Here is a 21,643-nt window from a genome sequence, read left to right as displayed (position 1 = left end):
GACTGTGACAATTGAGGTGGCATCCGTTTGGGCAAATAATGCTCCAGGCCGTTGTCAAATTAAAATATGTGGGGGAGGCACCCCAAAAATGTGAAGAGCAGTTTTAAATAAACAATCGAATCCCGGTAGAGGAAGGATAGCAATAAATATTCAAATTATTGGACACTGAAAGTGAACCAGAGACGAAGCACCCTCATGTATTTTACCATATATATCAATAGGAACATCACAGTAAACACCTACCCTGCTCTCTGTTTCATTCTTCTCTGCTCAGCTTGCTTCTTACAGCCCTGATTAAATCCCCGACCGAGCATTCAGTCTAGCTTTGCCCCGGAATGATAATAGCTGAGTCTGTCTTCTGTGATGTCTTTTCAAGCCCAAGCCTGCCCCCTTGTGGCTCTGCTTTCCTGCTAAGAGGATACATAGCAGGAAAGCAGAGCCAGGATGGGGTGGGCTTGGGCTTGAAAAGAAATCACAGAAGACAGACTCAGCTATAATCATTCCGGGGCAAAGCTAGACTGAATGCTCAATCGGGGATTCTTATCAGAGCTGATAAAAAGCAGACTGAGCAGTAAAGAATGAAATAGAGAGCAGGGTAGGTGTTTACTGTGATGTTCCCATTGATATATATGGTAAAATACATGAGGGTGCTTTCAGCTCTGGTTCTCTTTAAAGGGTGATGCGTTTCGTAGGAAGTACCCGCTTCTTCGGGTAAAAGAATACAGTGTCTGTAACTCGAACACCTCAGACTTGGAGCGCCATGTGACAAAGCACTCCAAGAGGTAAGATTGTTTATGTCACACAGCTTTCCAGGTGTTCACAGTTATTTGGGGCGATTCCACCCACCTATTCAGTCATGGTGATATCAGGGCTCTGCGGGAACTCTGTAGGCGGATCAGACTATTATTATTAGTAGGATCAGCGGGCATCTAAGAGATTCTAAGGTAATAGGGCACCCAGGACCGATAGTAGCTGATTGGCCACTACGTAGGGAATGAGTTGATTAAGACGATTGTTTATTTGTAGACAATTGGCTACAAAGAGTGGTTGTTTGGGTGCCGAGATTAGTGTTAGGTATTGGGGGGTTACTGCTAGGTACCATGGGAGGGGTTAATTTTAGTCATTAGATGAGGGGGTTAGTGTCAGGCATTAGGGGTGGGAGGTTAGTGTGAGAGTGGGGGCCGGGTTCAGCAGTGTAGCAATAGGGGGTACAGAGATTATGACCAGGGCCGGCCCGCTCATGAGGCGGGGTGAAACATTTGCCTCAGGCGGCAAACTTCAAAGGGCGGCACCCGCCCGGGGGGGCCGGCCGCCGAGCCGGAGGGGTAGCGGGCAGGTCGGGGGTATTGTGCCTAGCGGTGGGGAGGGGGGTCGGACCCCCTGTAAGAATTGGACTGTTTGAAAATCCATTCTTAAGGCACATGTTTCTAAGACAAAAGACTTCACTTCCTGCTAACTGACCCTGGGCGGGGATAAAGTTTAAAATCTGCATCCTTTCAGCCAATCACACTGAGCCTTCTCACAGGGAAATGATGTATGGTGAGGGGGTGGAGTCAAGGGGTATATTGTCCTTGACCATGTGCTGTGAGGGGGGGTCTTTGGCTGGAATGGGCTGGTGAGGCTGTTAGCGGGAAACCATGGCTAGGTAAGCTGTATCTGCGCATTGTGGGCTGTATTTAGAAGATATATTGGGAAGCTGCACTAATGTTATATATTAATGTATACATCGTGGGCATTGTTTCCTAAGCTTTATGTGTTTATATGGTTGGAGTGCTCTGTACATGTTGTTTTCTGTGGTTCATCAGTATTCAGTACCTGTACCGCAAATACCACTTGCAATATAAACTTTATTTATACTGTTGTTGATGTGTATTCCTTTGCCAAACGACCACCTAGAACGTACGAGAAATCGGTATTGTTGTCTTTATTAATATCCCATTGTTGATGCAATATTTTCAGCAATATCGTATTTCTTACACCCCCCCTCCCTCGCCTGGGTCCCCCGATCTGCGCTCCCCTCCAGCCTGTAATTAGTAAGCTGCTGCCAGATCGTAAGAGGCACGGGCGGGGAGGACTCACCTTTTCCGCGTTCCAGCGAGCGCTCCACTGACGTCACTTCCTGCATCGCCGCCCACTGTATTGTAAGTGGACGGCGATGCAGGAAGTGACGTCAATGGAGCGCACGATGGAACGCGGAAAAGGTGAGTCCTCCCCGCCCGTGCCTCTTACGATCTGACAGCAGCTTACTAATTACAGGCTGGAGGGGAGCGCAGATCGGGGGACCCAGGCGAAGGAGGGGGGGTGTCCGACCCCCCTCCCCACCGCTAGGCACAATACCCCCGACCTGCCCGCTACCCCTCCGGCTCGGCGCCCCCCCCCCCGGACGGGGGGGCGGCGGCAGCAGCAGCTCTGCCACATTTGCCTCAGGCGGCAAAAAGTGACGGGCCGGCCCTGGTAGTGATCATTAACAAACTGCTCCCCATCCCCTTCTTGCACCTCTGACACTGTGACTGTCCCTGGCAGGTTTTGATGCACCGTATTATTAGTTATGTATAGAGTGCTTGGGGCTGCCCAATGCACAACTTGCACTGGGGCCCACAGCTCCTTAGCTACCCCACTGGCCAGGTCAATCTATAGTAAAATACCGGTAATAGTAACATAATTTGGTTGCAAAGAGACAAAAAGAAATCTGCCTCTCTCAAATCTCAAATTCAACCACAAGGGAAAAAAAAAAAAAAAAAAAAAAAAAAGACCATCCTGAACCCGCACATATCCACAGTTGATCCAGGGGTAGGCAAAAAAAAAAACTTACAAGGCCTGTGCCAATTAGCTTTCAAAGGAAAAAAATTCCTTTCCGACTCCAGATGGCGGTCAGATAAATCCCTGGATCAACTCTGGTGGGAATTACCTGGTAATTATAGCAGTGGATGGCCTTCAATGCAGGGTATTTACTCAAGCCCACTTTAAATGCAGATATAGGGCTTGATTCACAAAAGAGTGCTAACTGTTAGCACGGCCATTTTCCGTGCAAATTTTCACGTTCGTGCACAATTAAACGTTTTTGCACTAAATCATTATAGTTTTTGCGCGCAAACGCGAATTTTCTCGCGAAAACGGTAGCGATTTCACGCGAAGATTCGAAAACGATAACGATTTCTCACGAAAACATTTAATTAAAAAACGGCCGTGCTAACAGTTAGCACTCTTTTGTGAATCAAGCCCCTAGAGTTTGTCGTAACTACTTCCTGAGGTAAGATGTTCCAGATTTGAACCACTCTTTCTGTGTAGGATCCTTTTCTAAATAGATGGCAAAAACTTTTTTCCTCCATACACAGATGTGTGTCATGTCCCCTTGTCCGTTGTACATCCAAGGGACAAAAAGCTCATCTGCATTGCCCTCTAATGTATTTATACATGTTCATCAGGTCACCTCTCAGTCGCCTTTTTTCCAAGCTAAATAAGCCCAGTTTGTCCAGCCTTTCTTGGTAAGTCAGATCTTCCATCCCTCTGATTAATTTAATTGCCCGTCTTTGTACCCATTCCAGAAGGTCAATGTCCTTTCTATAGTGTGGTGCCCAAAACCGTATTTCATACTCCAGATGTGGAATGATTTATACAGAGAGAGTAGTGTGTGCCCCTCCCCCTGCATCATGTCCCCTCCCCCCGCATTATCCCATACTCCAGATGTGGCCTCAGAAGTGATTTGTACAGAGAGAGTAGTAAACTAGCATCTCAAAATATTATTTCCCATTTTATGCATCCCAGAATTTCATTTGCTTTAGCTACTGCTGCTTGGCATTGTATACGATTACCTAACTTGTTATCAACCAGTATTCCTAAGTCCCTCTCCAAGTCTGGTGTTCCCAGCTGTATGCCAGTTATTTTATATGGTGATCTACCATTGATACTTCAAAGGTGCATGACTTTACATTTATCAACATTACATTTCATCTGCCACGTGCCTACCCATATGCCCATGCTGTTAAGATCTTGCTGAAATATCATTATCCCTTATTACTGTTGATAATTCTGCATGAATTTGTATTAACTGCAAAAATGGCTGCATTACTCTGTATTCTGACTACTAAATCATTAAAAATAAATTGAAAAGAATAGGACCAAGTACTGAACCCTGCGGTACCCCACTGCTAACAGTTTCCCATTTTGAGTATGTTCCATTTACCACCACTCTTTGCCTTCTATCCCTTAAAGAGAACCTTAACTGAGAGGGATATGGATATTACCTTTTAAACAATACTGGTTGCCTGGCAGTCCTGCTGATCTCTTTGGCTGCAGCAGTGGGTGAATCAGACACCTGAAACAAGCATGCAGCTAATCCAGTCTGGCTTCAGTCAGAGCACCTGATCTGCATGCTTGTTGAGGGGCTGTGGCTAAAAGTATTAGAGACACAGGATCAGCAGGGCTGCCAGGCAACTGGTATTATTTTAAAAGGAAAAATCCACATCCTTCTCAGTTTAGGTTCCCTTTAACTAGTTCTCTATCCACATACACACATTTTCTCCTAGTCCCTGTATCCTCAACTTCTGTACCAGGCTATTGTGAGGAACAGTGTCAAAAGCCTTTGAAAAAGTCCAAGTACACTACATCTATAGCTTTCCCAAGATCGAAATTTTCATTCACCTTTTCTCATAAAAGCTGGGCATGTTGGTGAGACAGGACCTGTCTTTAGTAACACCATGCTGTCTAAGGGCTGGTTCAGACGGACGTTTGCAGAGCCTTTACTGCCAGCGTTCGGGGCTTGGCGTTAAACGCTCCCATTCAAGTGAATGGGAGCGTTTGTACCAAGCTTTTACGCGCGTTTGCACAAATGCGGCGTTCGGGTCCCGATTTTCACTGGCGTTCAAGGAGCCCCCAGGGGTGGTTAACCGCGACGGGTAATGTCCCCCTAGGGGAAGAAAAACGCAACCGCATCCAAACGCAATGTGAACGCTGCTGAAAGCCTGAACGCATCACGAACGCAACGCCAACAAACGCGACGCCTCCAAACGTCCGTCTGAACCAGCCCTAACTGAAATAATATGCTACATCATTTTGTATAGCATCCCTTAGGATACCTTCAATGGACACACTACTGATGTTAAGCTTAAAGATCTATAGTTTCCTGGCTCTCATTTTTTGCCTTCATGAATAATGTAAATAACCAATATTTTTACCATCGGAACCACCTGGCATCAACTCACATGGTGGCCCTGCTGCGCATAAGCCTCTGTAGGACCTCTGTGGGCTTTCTGTGGGACCTCTGTGAACCTTTGACCTATGTTGGACTTCTGTGGGTCCTTTGTAGGACTTGGACCACCGTGGGTCCTCTGCTAGACTTGGACCTCTGTGGGTCCTCTGTAGGACTTCTATGGGACATCTGTGGGACCATACCATCTCTATTACTCCTGGTTCTTTCTATTCTGCTGCAGAATGAATTTGGAACCCATCATCACCCCCAAATGATAATGCATAATGGATAATTATCTTTACAACATTTTTTCGCAAGCAGCTAAAACGTGTGCATGGTACTGTGTAAGTTTATGAAGTCTTACTTTTCCGCACAACATCGTCCTGGAGGAAGGCAGCTGAGTGTCGTTGATACTTTGCTTCTGAAAACATATTTAGTAACTAGTTCTACATATGCCATGCTACTTTTCTTTTTCTACTCTACCGCCTTTAGCTAAAACATATCGCATGCTAATAAAAGGAATTTCCAGTTGTTTGTACTGCCACCTGCTGATTTCACCTGGTATAAATTAAATATTCATGGATAATATAAACTATATTTCAGATTAGTGCTGAATGAATAGGTTCTAAAAAAAATCCTCCAGATTTCTGTTAAAATTATTAAACGCTAAGAATGAATAAACTTTTTATTTTTGTAGGTTTTGTTCTGGTGTGGACACAGAATGTTACCCAGGAAACGTCAGTCATGGAGGACGCCAGATCCCCCCTCTCACCAGCCTTGATCAATGTCCTGACTGGGGGTAACATCTCTATGACTTTGGCCCCAAAGGAGGCAAGGAGCACTTCACCACCAGGGGGCACTACTACGGGTTACTCCGATAAACAGAATGCTACAGATAAAGAGGACGTCACAGATTCGCCCTTGACTGAGGACAGTGGCACCACCCCGCTACCAGCCACATCTATGAGCCCTCCTAGCCTGGTGTCTGATGGTGGTATAGAGACCCTTACAACCCAGGCTTGTACCACCAGGGCACCACTGGCTGAGCGACACGAACGCAGCACGACGTCAGGAACTTCAGGTCAGACAAGCAGCGGCGTATTACCAGGAAATAACGGCAAGGAAGTAACGAGGCCCGACAGAGCCAGCACAAGAGTGTCGGAGAGCGCCGTGGTGGGGGTCAGCGCCGGGACACCTATTAGCCAAGTCGCACTGAGTACAAGGCGTGATCATGCTGGGCTACTGAAGGCCACTCGTGGGACCCAGGCTGACAGTGAGTCATTGTATCTATCTGGTGTAAAGTGTGTAGATGTAACCATTGTCCCCACACAGGAGGCCATAAATATACGACTTGTGTGTTAGTTATAGAGCGTCAGAGGATGTTTGCAATTTATAGGAATAGGGTTCCTGTACATCATTTGATTTTGCGGGGCCGATCGACTTTTCGATCCAATAATTTTATTGGATTGGAAAACAATCAATATTGTAAGATGGCCACCTGATCAGTTTCCAGTCAAAATTGGTTAAAGTGGAGCTGAACTCTTGCACAGGACAGAAGAAAACCCTAAAGAAATGCACCCTGTATGTATTTGGAGAGCCTGTTTAAAGCGGACCTGATCTCAGAACTTCCTCTCTGCTTTAACAGATACGCAACAGCATAATAACCTTTATAGAAAAACATTTTTTTGTTAGGGCTGGTGCACACCAAGAGCGATTCTGAGCGCTTTTACAAACACCAGCGCTTCAAAAAGTGTAATGTATTTGGGATGGATCACACCAGAGCGATGAGCTTTTTTTTCCAAACGCAAACATGGGTCCTGCAGCATTTCTGCTGATTTCTGAGGTGATTCAGCCTCAATGTTAAGGAGACACTTAAGCCAGAAATAAAAAAAATCAGTTTTACTTTCCTGGGGTTTCTACCAGCCCCCTGCAGCCGTCCCGTGCCCTCGCAGTCACTCACAGAGCCTCAGGTCCCCCGCCGCCAGCTAATTTTGCTTCAACCAGCCCCCTTCAGCCGTCCCGTGCCCTCGCAGTCACTCACAGAGCCTCAGGTCCCCCGCCGCCAGCTAATTCTGCTTCTACCAGCCCCCTGCAGCTGTCCCGTGCCCTTCCAGTCACTCACAGAGCCTCCGGTCCCCCGCCGCCAGCTAGTTCTGCTTCTACCAGCCCCCACCAGCCGTCCCGTGCCCTCCCAGTCACTCACAGAGCCTCAGGTCCCCCGCCGCCAGCTAGTTCTGCTTCTACCAGCCGTCCCGTGCCCTCCCAGTCACTCACAGAGCCTCAGGTCCCCCGCCGCCAGCTAGTTCTGCTTCTACCAGCCCCCACCAGCCGTCCCGTGCCCTCCCAGTCACTTGTGTATCCTCCGGTCCCACGCCGCCAGCTAGTTTTGTTTTTGCTGACAGGCCCTGACAGGGAGTCTGCTGGCCTTCTGCGCCTGCGCAGGCCTGGCCCCGGGTAACCTTCTTCATGTTCCCATCCTCAATAGCATCCTGCACAGGCACAGGATGCTATTGCGGATGGGATCGCAAAGAAAAATACCCAAAACCCAATGCCCAAACCTGATAGGCCTGTCAGCAAAAACTAAACTAGCTGGTGGTGGGGGACTGGAGGCTCTGTGAGTGGCTGCGAGGGCACAGGACGGCTGCAGAGGGATGGTAGAAGCAGAACTAGCTGGCGGCGGGGGACCTGAGGCTCTGTGAGTGACTGGAAAGGCACGGGATGGCTGGAGGGGGCTGGTAGAAGCAGAACTAGCTGGCGGCGGGGGACCTGAGGCTCTGTGAGTGACTGGGAGGGCATGGGACGGCTAGAGGGGGCTGGTAGAAGCAGAACTAGCTGGCGGCGGGGGACCTGAGGCTCTGTGAGTGACTGGAAAGGCCCGGGACGGCTGGAGGGGGCTGGTAGAAGCAGAACTAGCTGGCGGAGGGGGACCTGAGGCTCTGTGAGTGACTGGGAGGGCCCGGGATGGCTGGAGAGGGCTGGTAAAAGCAGAACTAGCTGGCGGCGGGGGACCTGAGGCTCTCTGAGTGACTGGGAGGGCACGGGACGGCTGGTAGAAGCAGAACTAGCTGGCGGCTGGGGACCTGAGGCTCTGTGAGTGACTGGGAGGGCACGGGACGGCTGGAGGGGGCTGGTAGAAGCAGAACTAGCTGGCGGCGGGGGACCTGAGACTGTGAGTGACTGCGAGGGCACGGGATGGCTGGAGGGGGTTGGTAGAAGCAGAACTAGCTGGCGGCGGGGGACCTGAGGCTCTGTGAGTGACTGGGAGGGCACAGGACAGCTGGAGAGGGCTGGTAGAAGCAGAACGAGCTGGCGGCGGGGGACCTGAGGCTCTGTGAGTGACTGGGAGGGCACGGGACGGCTGGTAGAAGCAGAACTAGCTGGCGGCTGGGGACCTGAGGCTCTGTGAGTGACTGGGAGGGCACGGGACGGCTGGAGGGGGCTGGTAGAAGCAGAACTAGCTGTCGGCGGGGGACCTGAGGCTCTGTGAGTGACTGGGAGGGCACGGGACGGCTGGAGGGGGCTGGTAGAAGCAGAACTAGCTGTCGGCGGGGGACCTGAGGCTCTGTGAGTGACTGGGAGGGCACGGGACGGCTGGAGGGGGCTGGTAGTAGCAGAACTAGCTGGCGGCGGGGGACCTGAGGCTCTGTGAGTGACTGGGAGGGCACGGGATGGCTGGAGGGGGCTGGTAGAAGCAGAACTAGCTGGTGGTGGGGGACCTGAGGCTCTGTGAGTGACTGGGAGGGCACAGGACGGCTGGAGAGGGCTGGTAGAATCCCCAGGAAAGTAAATCTGATTTTTTTATTCTTGGCTTAAGCTTCCCTTTAATTATAGGAAAGTAGAAAACCGCTCTAAAAACGCTAGATCAGAGCGATTTTCCAAGCGTTTTTGTTACAGAAGCTGTTCAGAGGCGGCCTTTGGGGGGGGGGGGGGGCAAGTGGGGAAATCACCTCAGGCCCCGTGCTTGAAGAGGCCCTGCACCACCGGCACTTACATTTTTATTATATATGAAGAATGTGCAGCGCTCATACCACAACAGTGTACTAGATAATCGATAAAGTCCACTATATGCAAAAAAATCTCGACGCCACAACACAGTGCTAAATAGTAGATATGAGTCCCCTTTATGCAGGTTTTCCAACAGTCTTAGCAATCCGTTCCACAACGGATGTAGCACTGTCCAAAAAAAGACAATAAGTTATACTCTCACCAACGTTTAGTGGCTGATCTTATGCATCAGCAAACTCGCTTAGTCAGATGGAATCGCTCCAGGACTTGAACTTCTCCCTGTATGTCACTCAACACAAGATAGAAACATCCATGCATACACCAGTACGTGTGAAAGTAGAACAAATGTACACTCACCAGATCGCTGGGCTGACACAGTACAGACCAGCTAGATGCGCTTATTGGGGTAGATTCCACTGTGCTTATCCTCATATAGCAGTGACCACCTTAAAAACCGGGATAGGTGGGATTCCAGCTCGCTCCTGCCAGAGGAGAGGGAGGACCACCACCACACAAAAGAATAGGCCCATTATTGAGCCGCCGCTCAAAACAGTCACCCCCTCCTTCTCTCCGTGCTGGACGCTGCTAAAAATGCCTCTCCCCCTCCTTCTCCACCTCTCCCCTCCTTCTTCCCCGTGCTGCTGCTGCTGCCGCCGCTAAAGCACGACCAGTCCTGGAATCAGCGGCGACCAGGAGACAGGACATCGGCACATAGTAGCCGTGCGGTGAACTTCAAATGCAGGAATTGACCGATGATGTCACTTCCTGAATTTAAAGTTCACCACGTGGCTACTTTGTGCCGATCTCCTGTCCTGTCTCCTGGTCGCCGTTGATTCCAGATCTGTTCGTGCTTTAGCGGCGGCAGCAGCACGGAGGAGAAGTGGAGGGGGAGAGGCTTAATACATGCATTTTTTAGCAGCGGGCAGCACGGAGAGGAGGGGGCGACGGTTTTTGAGCGACAGCTCAATAAATAAATTTTAGCGGCGCTTAGCACAGGGAGAAGGGGGGTGCAGGCATGGCGCCCATGGCACTAGCCAGCTGCACCTCTATAGATACGCCACTGCTGCTGTGGGAGGAAAGCTGGGATGTGTAGGAGAGGATGGGAAGTCAGACGGGAGCAGACGAGCACACCAGTGCCTATATATAGACCAGGGAAACCGAGAGCTTTTGTGTTCTGTAAAAGCAGAAAAATGTAATTGGTGCACCATAGAAATAGCCATCTGTTTCCCTCAGCTGTGAAGGTAGATTGGAAGAGCAAGGTAACCCTACACTCAGAGGGGCAGTATTAGTATTATTATGTGCATGTCTGAGATTTGAGCTAAGTAGGAAAAATGTGGTGGTTCTCCTCTCTGCCCCTCCACTACTACTTAAATGCCCCCTGGCAGCCTCTTCCAGGTCACCGGAATCGGTCATTAGTGCGCAGGCAATGGCCTAACTGTGCGTGTCCTCCTGCGACCGGGAGCACACTGCACATGACATCATGACTATGTCATGCACATGTGGTCTCAAGAAGCTACCTCGCCACCCCTGGCCGTGCCCCCCCCCCCCCAATGTTATATGTGCCCCCTAGTGCTTGTGCACTAAAACTATTTACTTGACCACTGTACTTCCACAATGGCGCCCCACGTGGCTGCTGGCATTATAGCACGTGGGGAGCGTGTGTGATGTCGCACAGGCACCCCATGCTATATGCCGTGGGACTTGTTTGCAGAAGTACAGTGGTCACTAACGGATGGCGTGATAGGTAAAGTATTTGAATTCACAGGCACCGGGGAGCACCTTTAACATTGGGGAGGGAGAGACAGTGGCAGGGGTCCGCCACGATCGTCGCTCACAATATCGCACACCGTTACCGTTGTGCACCTGATTAACCACGTCAGCCCAAGATTTTCCAGCATGTCCGATTGATACATTCAACAAATTCCGGCCCAAAATCGGTCAAAACAGTGATAGGGTATGCTTGTTGTAGAACTGATTTGTAGAACTGATTTTCATCCAAATTATTGAATTACTAGCTGATGACCCAGCGTTGCCCGGGTATGTATATGGCTGCTGTTGGCTCCGCCCACTTTTCCTAACCCTAACACACAAACACTCAATAACCAAATTTGTGAGCTCTGGGGTCCTTGGCATCAATATTTTGTATATACCCATAGAAATCAAAAAAATGAGATAGGCTGTTTGTGGCTCCACCCCTCTCCAGAATTTGATCCAATGACCAATTGTAGCAGGTTTGAGACATCTGCTATTAACCGTGTAAAAATGGCAGAAATGTAAATATTCCCCTTGAAAATCAACAAATGAATTTTGATTGGCTATTATAGGCTCCACCCACTTCCCTGAATATTAATCGGTCGCCCAGTGATCATCTGGGCAAACTTTGACAAACCTGCCATTAACAGTGTAGAAGGGCTGCAGTTTATATTTTACCAGTGAAATTTGTTGTTGGCTCCACCCACTTTTTGTAATCTGTACACACAGTCACTCAATGACCAAGTTTGTGAGCTTTGGAGTCCTTGGCATCAATAATTTGAAATGAATGAATGAAACAAATCTAATTGGCTGTGGCTCCGCCCCCTTTTCTGACTTTGAACCCCAATGACCAACTGTACCAGGTTTGAGGCTTGTGCCATTAACAGTGCAAAAATGGCAGCAATTTCAATATTCCCCTTCAAAAACAACAGGTGAATTTTGTTTAGCTTTTTTAGGCTCAATCCACTTTTCTGAATATTCCCAGTCAACCAGTAACCAACTGTGCAAAGTTTGAGAACCCTGCCATTAGCAGTGAAGAAGGGCTGCAGTTTGCATTTTCCCTTGGAAATCTGTTTTTTACTCCACCCACTTTTTGTAATCTTGACACACAATGACCACGTTTTGAGCTTTCAGGTTCCTGGCATTAAAATGGTGTGAATGGCAGCATTTTATCCAGCAAAGAAATCTGATTGGCTGTTTGTGGCCCTGCCCCTTTAGTGAATTTGGACCCCAGTCACCCAATGACGGACTGTAGCAGGTTTTAGGCCTCTGCCATTAACAGTGTAAGAATGGCAGCAGTTTCAATATTCCCCTTGAAAATCAAAAGGTGAATTTTGATTGGCTGTTGTAGGCTCCACCCACGTTTCTGAATATTAATCCCAGTCACACAGTGACCAAGTGTGTCAAGCTTGAGAACCCTGCCAATAACAGAATGGCTGAAATCAATCTAACAAATATGATTGGCTGTTTGTGGCTCCACCTCTTTAGTGAATTTGAACCCCAGTCACCCAAGGGACTTGATTCACAAAAGAGTGGTAACTGTTAACACGGCCGTTTTCGCGCAAATTTTCAGTTTTCGCGCGATCGCGAATTCTCTCATGCAATTAAACGGTTTCGCGCGCAAATGCGAATTTTCACACAAAATTGTTATCGTTTTAGCACGCAAACGCAAATGCAAATTTGCACGCGAAAAGGATAACGATTTTGCGTGAAAATTCCCGTTTGCGCCCGAAAATGTTTACTTGCGCGCAGAAATTCACAATCGCGCGAAAACGGCCGTGCTAACAGCACTCTTTTGTGAATCAAGCCCAAGGACAGTTTTAGGTTTGAGGCCTCTGCCATTAACAGTGTAAGAATGGTAGCAATGTAAATGTTCCCCTTGAAAATAACTAGGTGAATTTTGATTGGCTGTTGTAGGCTCCACTCACATTTCTGAATATTAATCCTAGTCACCCAGTGACCAACTGTGTCAAGTTTGAGAACCCTGCCATTACCAGTGTAAGAATGGCTGCAGTTTATATTTTCCCATGTAAAAAGTTAGTTGTTTTTTTGGCTCCACCCACTATTTCTAACCTTGACATACAGTCACTCAATGAGCAAGTTTATGAGCTTTGGGGTCTTTGGCATCAATAAGTTGCAATTTCCCACTGAAATTAAACAAATCTGATTGGCTGTTTGTGGCCCGGCCCTTTTCAGAATTTGAACCCCAGTCTCCCAGTGACTGAGTGTACCAGAATTGAGGCCTCTGCCATTAAGAGTGTATGAAGGGCAGCAATGTAAATAATACCCTTGAAAATCAATCAATCAATCCCAGTCACCCAGTAACCAACTGTGCCAAGTTTGACAACCCTGCCATTAACAGTGTAAGAATGGCTGCAGTTTACATTTTCCCAGTGAAATTTGTTTTTGGGTCTGCCCACTTTTTGTAACCTTGACACACAGTCACGCAATGACCAACTGGGATCAAAAATGTGTGAATATAAGCAGTTTATCCACCAAGTAAATCTGATTGGCTGTTTGTGGCCCCGCCCCTTTAGTGAATTTGGACCCCAGTCATCCAATGATTGACTGTAGCAAGTTTGAAGCCTTCTTTGGGAGGTACATTATGCTAAAAATTATTTTATTCTAAACACATTTTAGTGTGTGTGTGTGTGTGTGTGTGTGTGTGTGTGTGTGTGTGTGTGTGTGTGTGTGTGTGTGTGTGTGTGTGTGTGTGTGTGTGTGTGTGTGTGTGTGTGTGTGTGTGTGTGTGTGTGTGTGTGTGTGTGTGTGTGTGTGTGTGCGCGTGCGTGTGTCTGCGTGTGCGTGTGCGTGTGTGTGTGTCTACACACAGCAAATCAGATTTCACCCATTCAAGTCAATGGAAAAATGGAAAAGGCTGCCATTCTCACACTAATCAAGCCAGAGTCCCCACACTTTGCACAGTTGGTCACTTGGTGACTGAAGTTACAAATCCAGAAAAAGTGGGTGGAGCATAAAACAGCCAATCAAATTTCAGCAATTCATGTTTTAATGGGAAAATGTAAACTGCCGCCATTCTTAGACTGAAGGAGAGAAAAAGGAAAAATCGAGAGCCCCCGATAGTGTGATATTGTTGGTATAGTAAACGTAAAAATTAGTGAAAATATACTCACAATTGTAGGTTGCCAAGTTAGGCAACCACTTGTATCGCAGACGGGGAGATTAGGCCTGTCCCCGCTCAGGCTAAAAAGTCGCTCTCTGCGTAGAAGAAAAAGGGTGTCCACACCCATCCACCAGGTGGATATCACGTAACAAGAGAAACAGAGGCGCCAATAGAGTAAAAATGATACCAAATTAAAACCAAATAAAATGTGGGTGGCAGTGGTGGACGTTTATAGCTTTGGAACAGATCAATCCTCTGACAACCAATGCAATCCAGACACTCAAAAACAGAGAGATGTTTTGGATACAAACCCTAAAAACCTTGGTACCATTGGGCCTCAATGAGCAATTAGAAAAGACCTTTTAGTAGTACTATGTTGGTTTTATCTCCTCTATACGCCGCTCTCTTTTTATGTGCTCCTTTTATCTCATCTCTATGAGAATGTTATAGGATTATGACCATTGCATCATATCATACTATACTATATTCTGCATGTGTTCATTTTATAATATCCTTTACATGATTGTATTTTATTGTATTTAATTACCCTACCCTTTTGTCCATTATTATATTATTACTATTTTATCATGTGTGTGTGGGTACATCTATAGGTGGAGAGATGGGTGTTTGTATATATGTGTGCACGCATGTGTACAGATGGATACTGATGTGTGTATACATATGTGGGTACACATGCGCATATATACAAGTATATGGTTATTACATGTTTCATCCACGTTTAGAGGGGCATTTTTCCCATAGTGATACAATATAAGATATATTTATATATATATATATATATATATATATATATATATATATATATATATATATATATCCCCCTCAAGCAACTAATAATCATGGCCTTATTATATTATTATTATTTATTATTTTATTATTATTTTTTTATTTATTTATTTATTTTTCCAATTGTCACCCTGGGAACAGTAGTTTTATTTCCAACCACTAGAGGGGGTGCAAATACCACACATACAGAGACATAAAGTTAGATTTATGATCCACGGACGGGGATCACATAGCTCAGTTTCAAATCTCCCCCAATATATCTAAACTGTATGGCTTACTAACTGCGCACTGTTTAAACACTTGTTGTAACAGCAAAAGATGCAAAAAGGGCGAATACCTGCAGTGTTTAATTACATTACACCGTCCCTCCCACTTAGCGGCGGTTTTTGACCACAACTAATATGGCGATTGAGGTTTCCTGCCCCTAGATGACGTATATCCGCCAAAGCCAGGAACCACTAGTCTGGCGGCGGATTGCGTCCTCACTTACGTGCAACGAACCCCGCCCATTCCACTGCCCGCCCAAGCCAGAATCCATGGTCTGGCGGCAGACATCGTCACCACTTACGCACAAGGAACCCCGCCCACCTACATTGCCGCTCAATCACTATGAGGATAACATATAGGAGCTGGCGTGGCGTCCATTCACCACAAAGGCGCCACGCTAGCAAGGACTGTTACTAGGGTAAGTGCTTTTACCAACTATACATTGACTATATACTCACTAATGATAAACGGGATACAAACATTGCAACTATGCAGGCCAATAGGGGGATGGCCACATGTAGATCCCTCGAGTATTGAGAACAGGCTTTTGCACACATACCCAGGTATGTAGGGTTGATGATATATGATGATATATAATAACATATATGTATATATATTTGCAATCAGTATATGACAATGTTACGCTGATCAACATACTATGTATCCTCCTGTTTTCTACTTTCTGACCCCCCTCATGCCCACCCCTGCCTCCTCCTTCTTTTTCCCTAATGTTACTCTAACCTTATATCAATCAAACCAGTCACCTCTCCCACTATCCCACCCCAATCCCCTGCTCCCTCACCCCTACTACATCTTGTCCCAAAAAAAACTCTTTTTATTGTAGTGATGGATGTCAAGTATGAACCATATTGTGACCTCAACCAAAGTTGATATGTTTAGGGCTAAGTAGCTGTTATGGCTCACTTAGCCATTGACTAGATTTTAGATATATTGATTTTTGCTATTGGTCCTATTATTGCTATATTAATTTTTAGATATATTGACTTTCGCTATTGGTCCTATGATGAGCTATATACAACCATTTTTTATACAATGCTTTTTATACAATGTATTTTTGAACTCTGAGTTGTTTTGTTTTTTTATTATTATTATTGTAATTTTTTAATTTTTTATTTTTATGAGTTTATATGGGTTTCTTTTATGTTTTTTCGTTCCAGTTGCTCCTACTTATGTGTTTTGCCTGAGGAAGCGGGCTTGTGTCCCGTGAAACGCGTTGCAAATTGATTGTGATCTTGGAGTACTAAATTGATTAAATTTATTTGGTAACCATACAAAGTGGTCTTTTTCTAGTGGGGGTAGGCAAGTCCACCACTGCCACCCACATTTTATTTGGTTTTAATTTGGTATCATTTTTACTCTATTGGCGCCTCTGTTTCTCTTGCCATTCTTAGACTGTTAATCGCAGGGTTCTCAAACTTGCCACACTTGGTCACTGCGTGAATGAGATTAAGATTCAGGAAAGTGGGTGGAGCCTACAACAGCCAATTAAAATTCACCTATTGATTTTTAAGGGGAATATTTCAACTACTGCCATTATTACACTGTTAATGGCAGAGGCTTCAAACTTGCTACAGTCGGTCATTGGGTTACTGGGGTCCAAATTCAATAAAGGGGCGGGGCCATAAATAGCCAAATAGATTTCCATGGTGGATAAACTGCTTCCATTCACACATTTTTGATGCCAGGAACCTGAAAGCTCACAAACTTGGCCATTGAGTGACTGTGTGTCCATGTTACAAAAAGTGGGCGGAGCAAAAACAAATTTCACTGGGAAAATATAAACTGCAGCCATTCTTACACTGTTAATGGCAGGGTTCTCAAACTTTGCACAGTTGGTCACTGAGTGACTGGAATTAATATTCAGGAAATGGGTGGAGCCTACAACAGCCAATCTAAATTCACCTATTGATTTTCAAGGGAAATATTTAAATTGTTGCCATTCTTACACTGTTAATAGCAGATTCTCAAACCGGGTACATTTGGTCACTGGGTAATTGGGGTTCAAAATCAGAAAGGGGGCAGAGCCACAAACAGCCAATCAGATGTGTTTAATTTCAATGGGAATATACAAATTATTGATACCAAGGACCCCAAAGCTCATAAACTTGGTAATTGAGTGATTGTAGGTCAAGGTTAGAAAAAGTGGGCGGCGCCAACAACTACATTTTTTACATGGGAAAATATAAACTGCAGCCATTCTTACACTGTTAGTGGCAGGGTTCCCAAACTTTGCCCAGATGGTCACTGGGTGACTGGGATTGATTGATTTTCAAGAGGATAATTAACATTTTAGCCATTGATTTTAGCCATTCTGTTATTGGCAGGGTTCTCGAACTTGACACAATTGGTCACTGGATGACTGGGACTAATCCACTCAGGAAAGTGGGTGGAGCCTACAACAGCCAATCAAAACTCACCTATTGTTTTTCAAGGGGAATATTTACATTGCTGCCCTTCTTACACTGTTAATGGCAGAGGCCTCAAACCTGTTGGAGTCGGTCATTACGTGACTGAGGTTCAAATTCACTAAAGGGGAAGAGCCAAAAACATCCAATCAGTTTTCTTTGCTGGATAAAATTCTTCTATTCACACCATTTTGATGCCAGGAACCTGAAAGCTCAAAACTTGGTCATTGTGTGTCAAGGCCTCAAATCTGATACACTCAATCACTGGGAGACTGGAGTTTAAATTCTGAAAAGGGGGCGGGTCACAAACAGCCGATCAGATTTGTTTAATTTCAATGGGAAATTATTGATTATTGATGCCAAGGACCCCAAAGCTCAAAAACGTGCTCATTAAGTGACTGTATGCTAAGGTTAGAAATAGTGGGTGGAGCCAAAAACAACTTTTTACATGGGAAAATATAAACTGCAGCCATTCTTACTTGGTTAATGGCAGTGTTTTTAAACTTGACACTGGGTCAAGTTGGTCACTGGGTGACTAGGATCAATATTCAGAAAAGTAGGTGTAGCCTACAACAGCCAATCAAAATTCACCTATTGATTTTCAAGGGGAATATTGAAACTGCTGCCATTCTTACACTGTTAATGGCAGAGGCCTCAAACCTGCTGGAGTCGGTCATTACGTGACTGAGTTTCAAATTCACTAAAGGGGAAGAGCCAAAAACATCCAATCAGATTTCATTGCTGGAGAAAATTCTTCTATTCACACCATTTTGATGCCAGGAACCCGAAAGCTCAAAACTTGGTCATTGTGTGTCAAGATTACAAAAAGTGGGTGGAGTCAAAAACCATTTCCCTGGGAAAATGTAAACTGCAGCCCTTCTTCATTGTTAATGGTAGGGTTCTGAAACTTTGCACAGTTGGTCACTGGGTGACTGGGATTAATATTCAGAAAAGGGGAATATTGAAATTGCTGCCATTCTTGCACTGTTAATGGCACAAGCCTCAAACCTGGTACAGTTGGTCATTGGGTCACTGGAGTTCAAATTCAGAAAAGGGGACGGAGCCACAGCCAATCAGATTTGTTTCATTTCACTGGGAAAATACAAATTATTGATGTCTAGGACCCCAAAGCTCAAAAATTGGTCATTGAGTGACTTTGTGTCCAGGTTACAATGAAGTGGAGGGAGCAAAAAACTAATTTTACTGGGAAAATGTAAACTGCAGCCATTCTTACACTGTTAGTGGAGGGCTCTCAAACTTTGCCCAGATGGTCACTGAGTGACTGATTAATATTCAGGGAAGTGGGCGGAGCCTACAATAGCCAATCAAAATTCATTTGTTGATTTTCAAGTGGAATATTTAAATTGCTGCCATTTTTATACTGTTAGTAGCAGATTCTCAAACCTGCTACAGTTGGTCATTGGGTGACTGGGGTTCAAATGCTGGAGAGGAGCAGAGCCACAAGCAGCCAATCTGATTTGTTTCATTTCATGAGAATATACAAATTATTGATGCCAAGGACCCCAAAGCTCACAAACCTGGTCTTTGAGTGTTTGTGTGTTAGGGTTAGGAAAAGTGGATGGCGCCAACACCAGCCAAATACATGCCCGGGCAATGCCGGGTCATCAGCTAGTAATAAGAAAAAATGGAAAAAAAATAATTATTTTTCAGTTTTTAGCCATTATAGTGTTAAAATAAAACGTTCTACTGTGGATAAAACCCACACATTTTATTTGTCCATTTGTGTTACTTTATTTGCATTTGCAGTTGCAAACATGAGCACATAGGTATGTAGACAGAGTTCCCCAACCCTGTCCTCAAGGCCCACCAACAGTACGTTTTGCAGAAAACCACAAACATGCACAGGTGAGGTAATTAGTGTCTCAGCAAAGCTGATTAACTACCTTTGTAGATTACCACAAAACATGCACTGTTGGTGGGCCTTGAGGACAGGGTTGGGGAACACTGAAGAGGATTGTGACGCTCCTGTGTTAGTCAGCCTGCAGTGCTTAAAAATCTCATAACAAAACTACTCCTGAAAAGCAAGGCTGTACAAAACTAATGAGGTGTCCGAAACTCCACCTGCTGGACACAGTCAGCAAACATTTATATTCATGAGTAATGCTTCCTGCTTTTTAACATTTATGTATTGGTAATATCATTCTAGAATATATGAAAAAGATATAGAAATAATTTGCCTCATGTTACATGCTTTTTTTTCACAGGCAGCTCATCACTGGAAGTAATACAGAGTATAGAGATTATTATCAGTGACAGATAAACAAATACAATTACAATAATGTGACAATAAATGAGGATTTCAGGATAACATTATTAAGGACAGAAAGCAGGAATTGTCTCTGGAAATCACAAACAGCTAGTAAGGATTAACTGGACAATAAGCCAATCACAATTCCCTCCCTGTGATGTCACCAGTGGGTGGATCCCTCACTTCCCCCGATTTCCCCTAGATATCTTTATACAACCATCCCATATACCTAACCCAGCATGGAGGGGCTCAGTGAAGGTGGCAGTGAAGGTGTGGAGGTGTCTGATGGGGTCACACAGGGCATAAAAGGAGATCTGCCCGGCCTCATAATCCAGATATATCCTGACTCTATCACTGGGGATCCCATCAGGTAACTCAATCACATTACTGTCATTTAACACTGAGTAATGATTACCCAACCGGCACAAACACCAGGACTTGTTATTATCTCCAATCTCTGACTGATCTCCACTCCTGTCTATACTGGGGTAACACATCCCAACTATCCACAATTCTGATCCCCCAACATCCACTTCCCAGTAATGTCGTCTTGAGGAGAAACTCTGGCTGCTCAACACCTGATTATACTGAAATCTATCTGGTGTTTCTGGGCGATTCTGCTTTATATGTGACCAGGTTGTAGTTTTTCCATCATCTGATATATGTAGCATATTGCCAGCTGTGTTTACATCCAGTAATATGTCTGCAGGCTGTATATAGATCCCCCCAGTTACCCCAGACATGATATCAGCCAGTCCTGTGTGTGAGATGCCGGCCACATCCAGATCCTCTCCATCATGGAGCTGCTTATCATGTCTGTCCTCCGTGTCACACAAGTCACCTGTGTCTGATTCCTGTAAGACAGTCAGTGGATCAGTCATGTTACACAGCTCCTCAATGTGACGCATCTTCCTGGACAGCTCCTCCTTCTTTATCTCCAGCTGCCTGATGACATCATCATACCATTGTACCCGTCTTGTGATGTCACTCAGGACTGTTTCCTCCAGCTCCTCCAGCCGTCTCCTGAGGTCTCTAAACAGGGCAGTGACTCTCTCTGCTTCACCATCTGCTTTTTCTTGTGCTTTTCTCCTGCGTTCCTCCAGACTCTGGACTCTTTTCTCAGCCTCCTCTGTCTCTGCCATCAGCGTCTGCAGATTATTTCTCAGCTTCTCCTTCTTCTCCTCAGAGGCCTCACCCAGTGACATCATCATATGTCCTACATGTCCCCCGATCACAGTGCAGGACACACAGACACAGGCAGCATCCTCAGTGCAGTAATACTTCAGTATTTCCTTATGGATGGAGCATTTTCTGGTCTCCGGGGAGGTGGTGGGGGCACATAAGACGTGTTCTGGTGCCTTGCTGTGGACTCTCAGGTGATTATCACACATAGAAGCGTCACACAGCAGACAGGACATAACAGCAGGTACAGGAGAATGGATACAGTAAGAACAGTGGACTCCGGCCTCCTCCTGATCTGGCTGAGTAGACAGGAAACGCCCTGCTATGTTCCTCAGAGCAATGCTCCTGTGTAATCCAGGCCGCTCCTTGTACTCCTCTCTACATTCAGGACAGGAATAACTTGCAGATCCCTCCTGTGAGTCCAGCACACAATCAATACAGACCCGGCAGAAGTTGTGACCACATCTCAGGGTTACAGGATCTGTATAAATGTCCAGACAGAGGGAACACTTCAGCTCCTCACTCAGATCAGCAGACGCCATCGCTGGCAGCAGGAGAGGAAACGAAAGTGAAAGTCTCCGATTCTCGGAATCCAGAAGAACCAGTTACTAATTATTTGCCTG

The 21,643-nt window shown here is 45.9% G+C and overlaps 2 protein-coding genes across 2 annotated transcripts in view; one reads left to right on the top strand and one right to left on the bottom strand.

Moving 5' to 3' along the window:
• The window catches only part of LOC137519239 (serine-rich adhesin for platelets-like), a 93,374-nt gene that overhangs the window by 49,604 nt on the left and 22,127 nt on the right, over positions 1–21,643 (top strand). The window contains exon 3 of the mRNA XM_068238114.1: positions 5,886–6,461. Within this exon, the coding sequence (XP_068094215.1) occupies positions 5,886–6,461 (576 nt within the window). The remainder of the gene's footprint in view (positions 1–5,885; positions 6,462–21,643) is intronic.
• LOC137517925 (E3 ubiquitin-protein ligase TRIM11-like) lies at positions 19,322–21,562 on the bottom strand. The gene has a single exon (XM_068235001.1). It carries the CDS (start codon positions 21,560–21,562, stop codon positions 20,018–20,020), a length of 1,545 nt encoding a protein of 514 aa, XP_068091102.1. The 3' UTR covers positions 19,322–20,017.

The sequence above is a fragment of the Hyperolius riggenbachi genome, chromosome 5 (assembly GCF_040937935.1).
Source record: "Hyperolius riggenbachi isolate aHypRig1 chromosome 5, aHypRig1.pri, whole genome shotgun sequence".
NCBI classification, from domain to species: domain Eukaryota; kingdom Metazoa; phylum Chordata; class Amphibia; order Anura; family Hyperoliidae; genus Hyperolius; species Hyperolius riggenbachi.
The sequence above is the reverse complement of the archived record's forward strand: the minus strand, read 5'-3'. Positions and strand labels throughout refer to the sequence as shown.

Excerpts from the sequence above, each read along its gene's own strand:
- LOC137517925 (XM_068235001.1), bottom strand. The coding sequence starts at position 21,562 with ATGGCGTCTGCTGATCTGAGTGAGGAGCTGAAGTGTTCCCTCTGTCTG.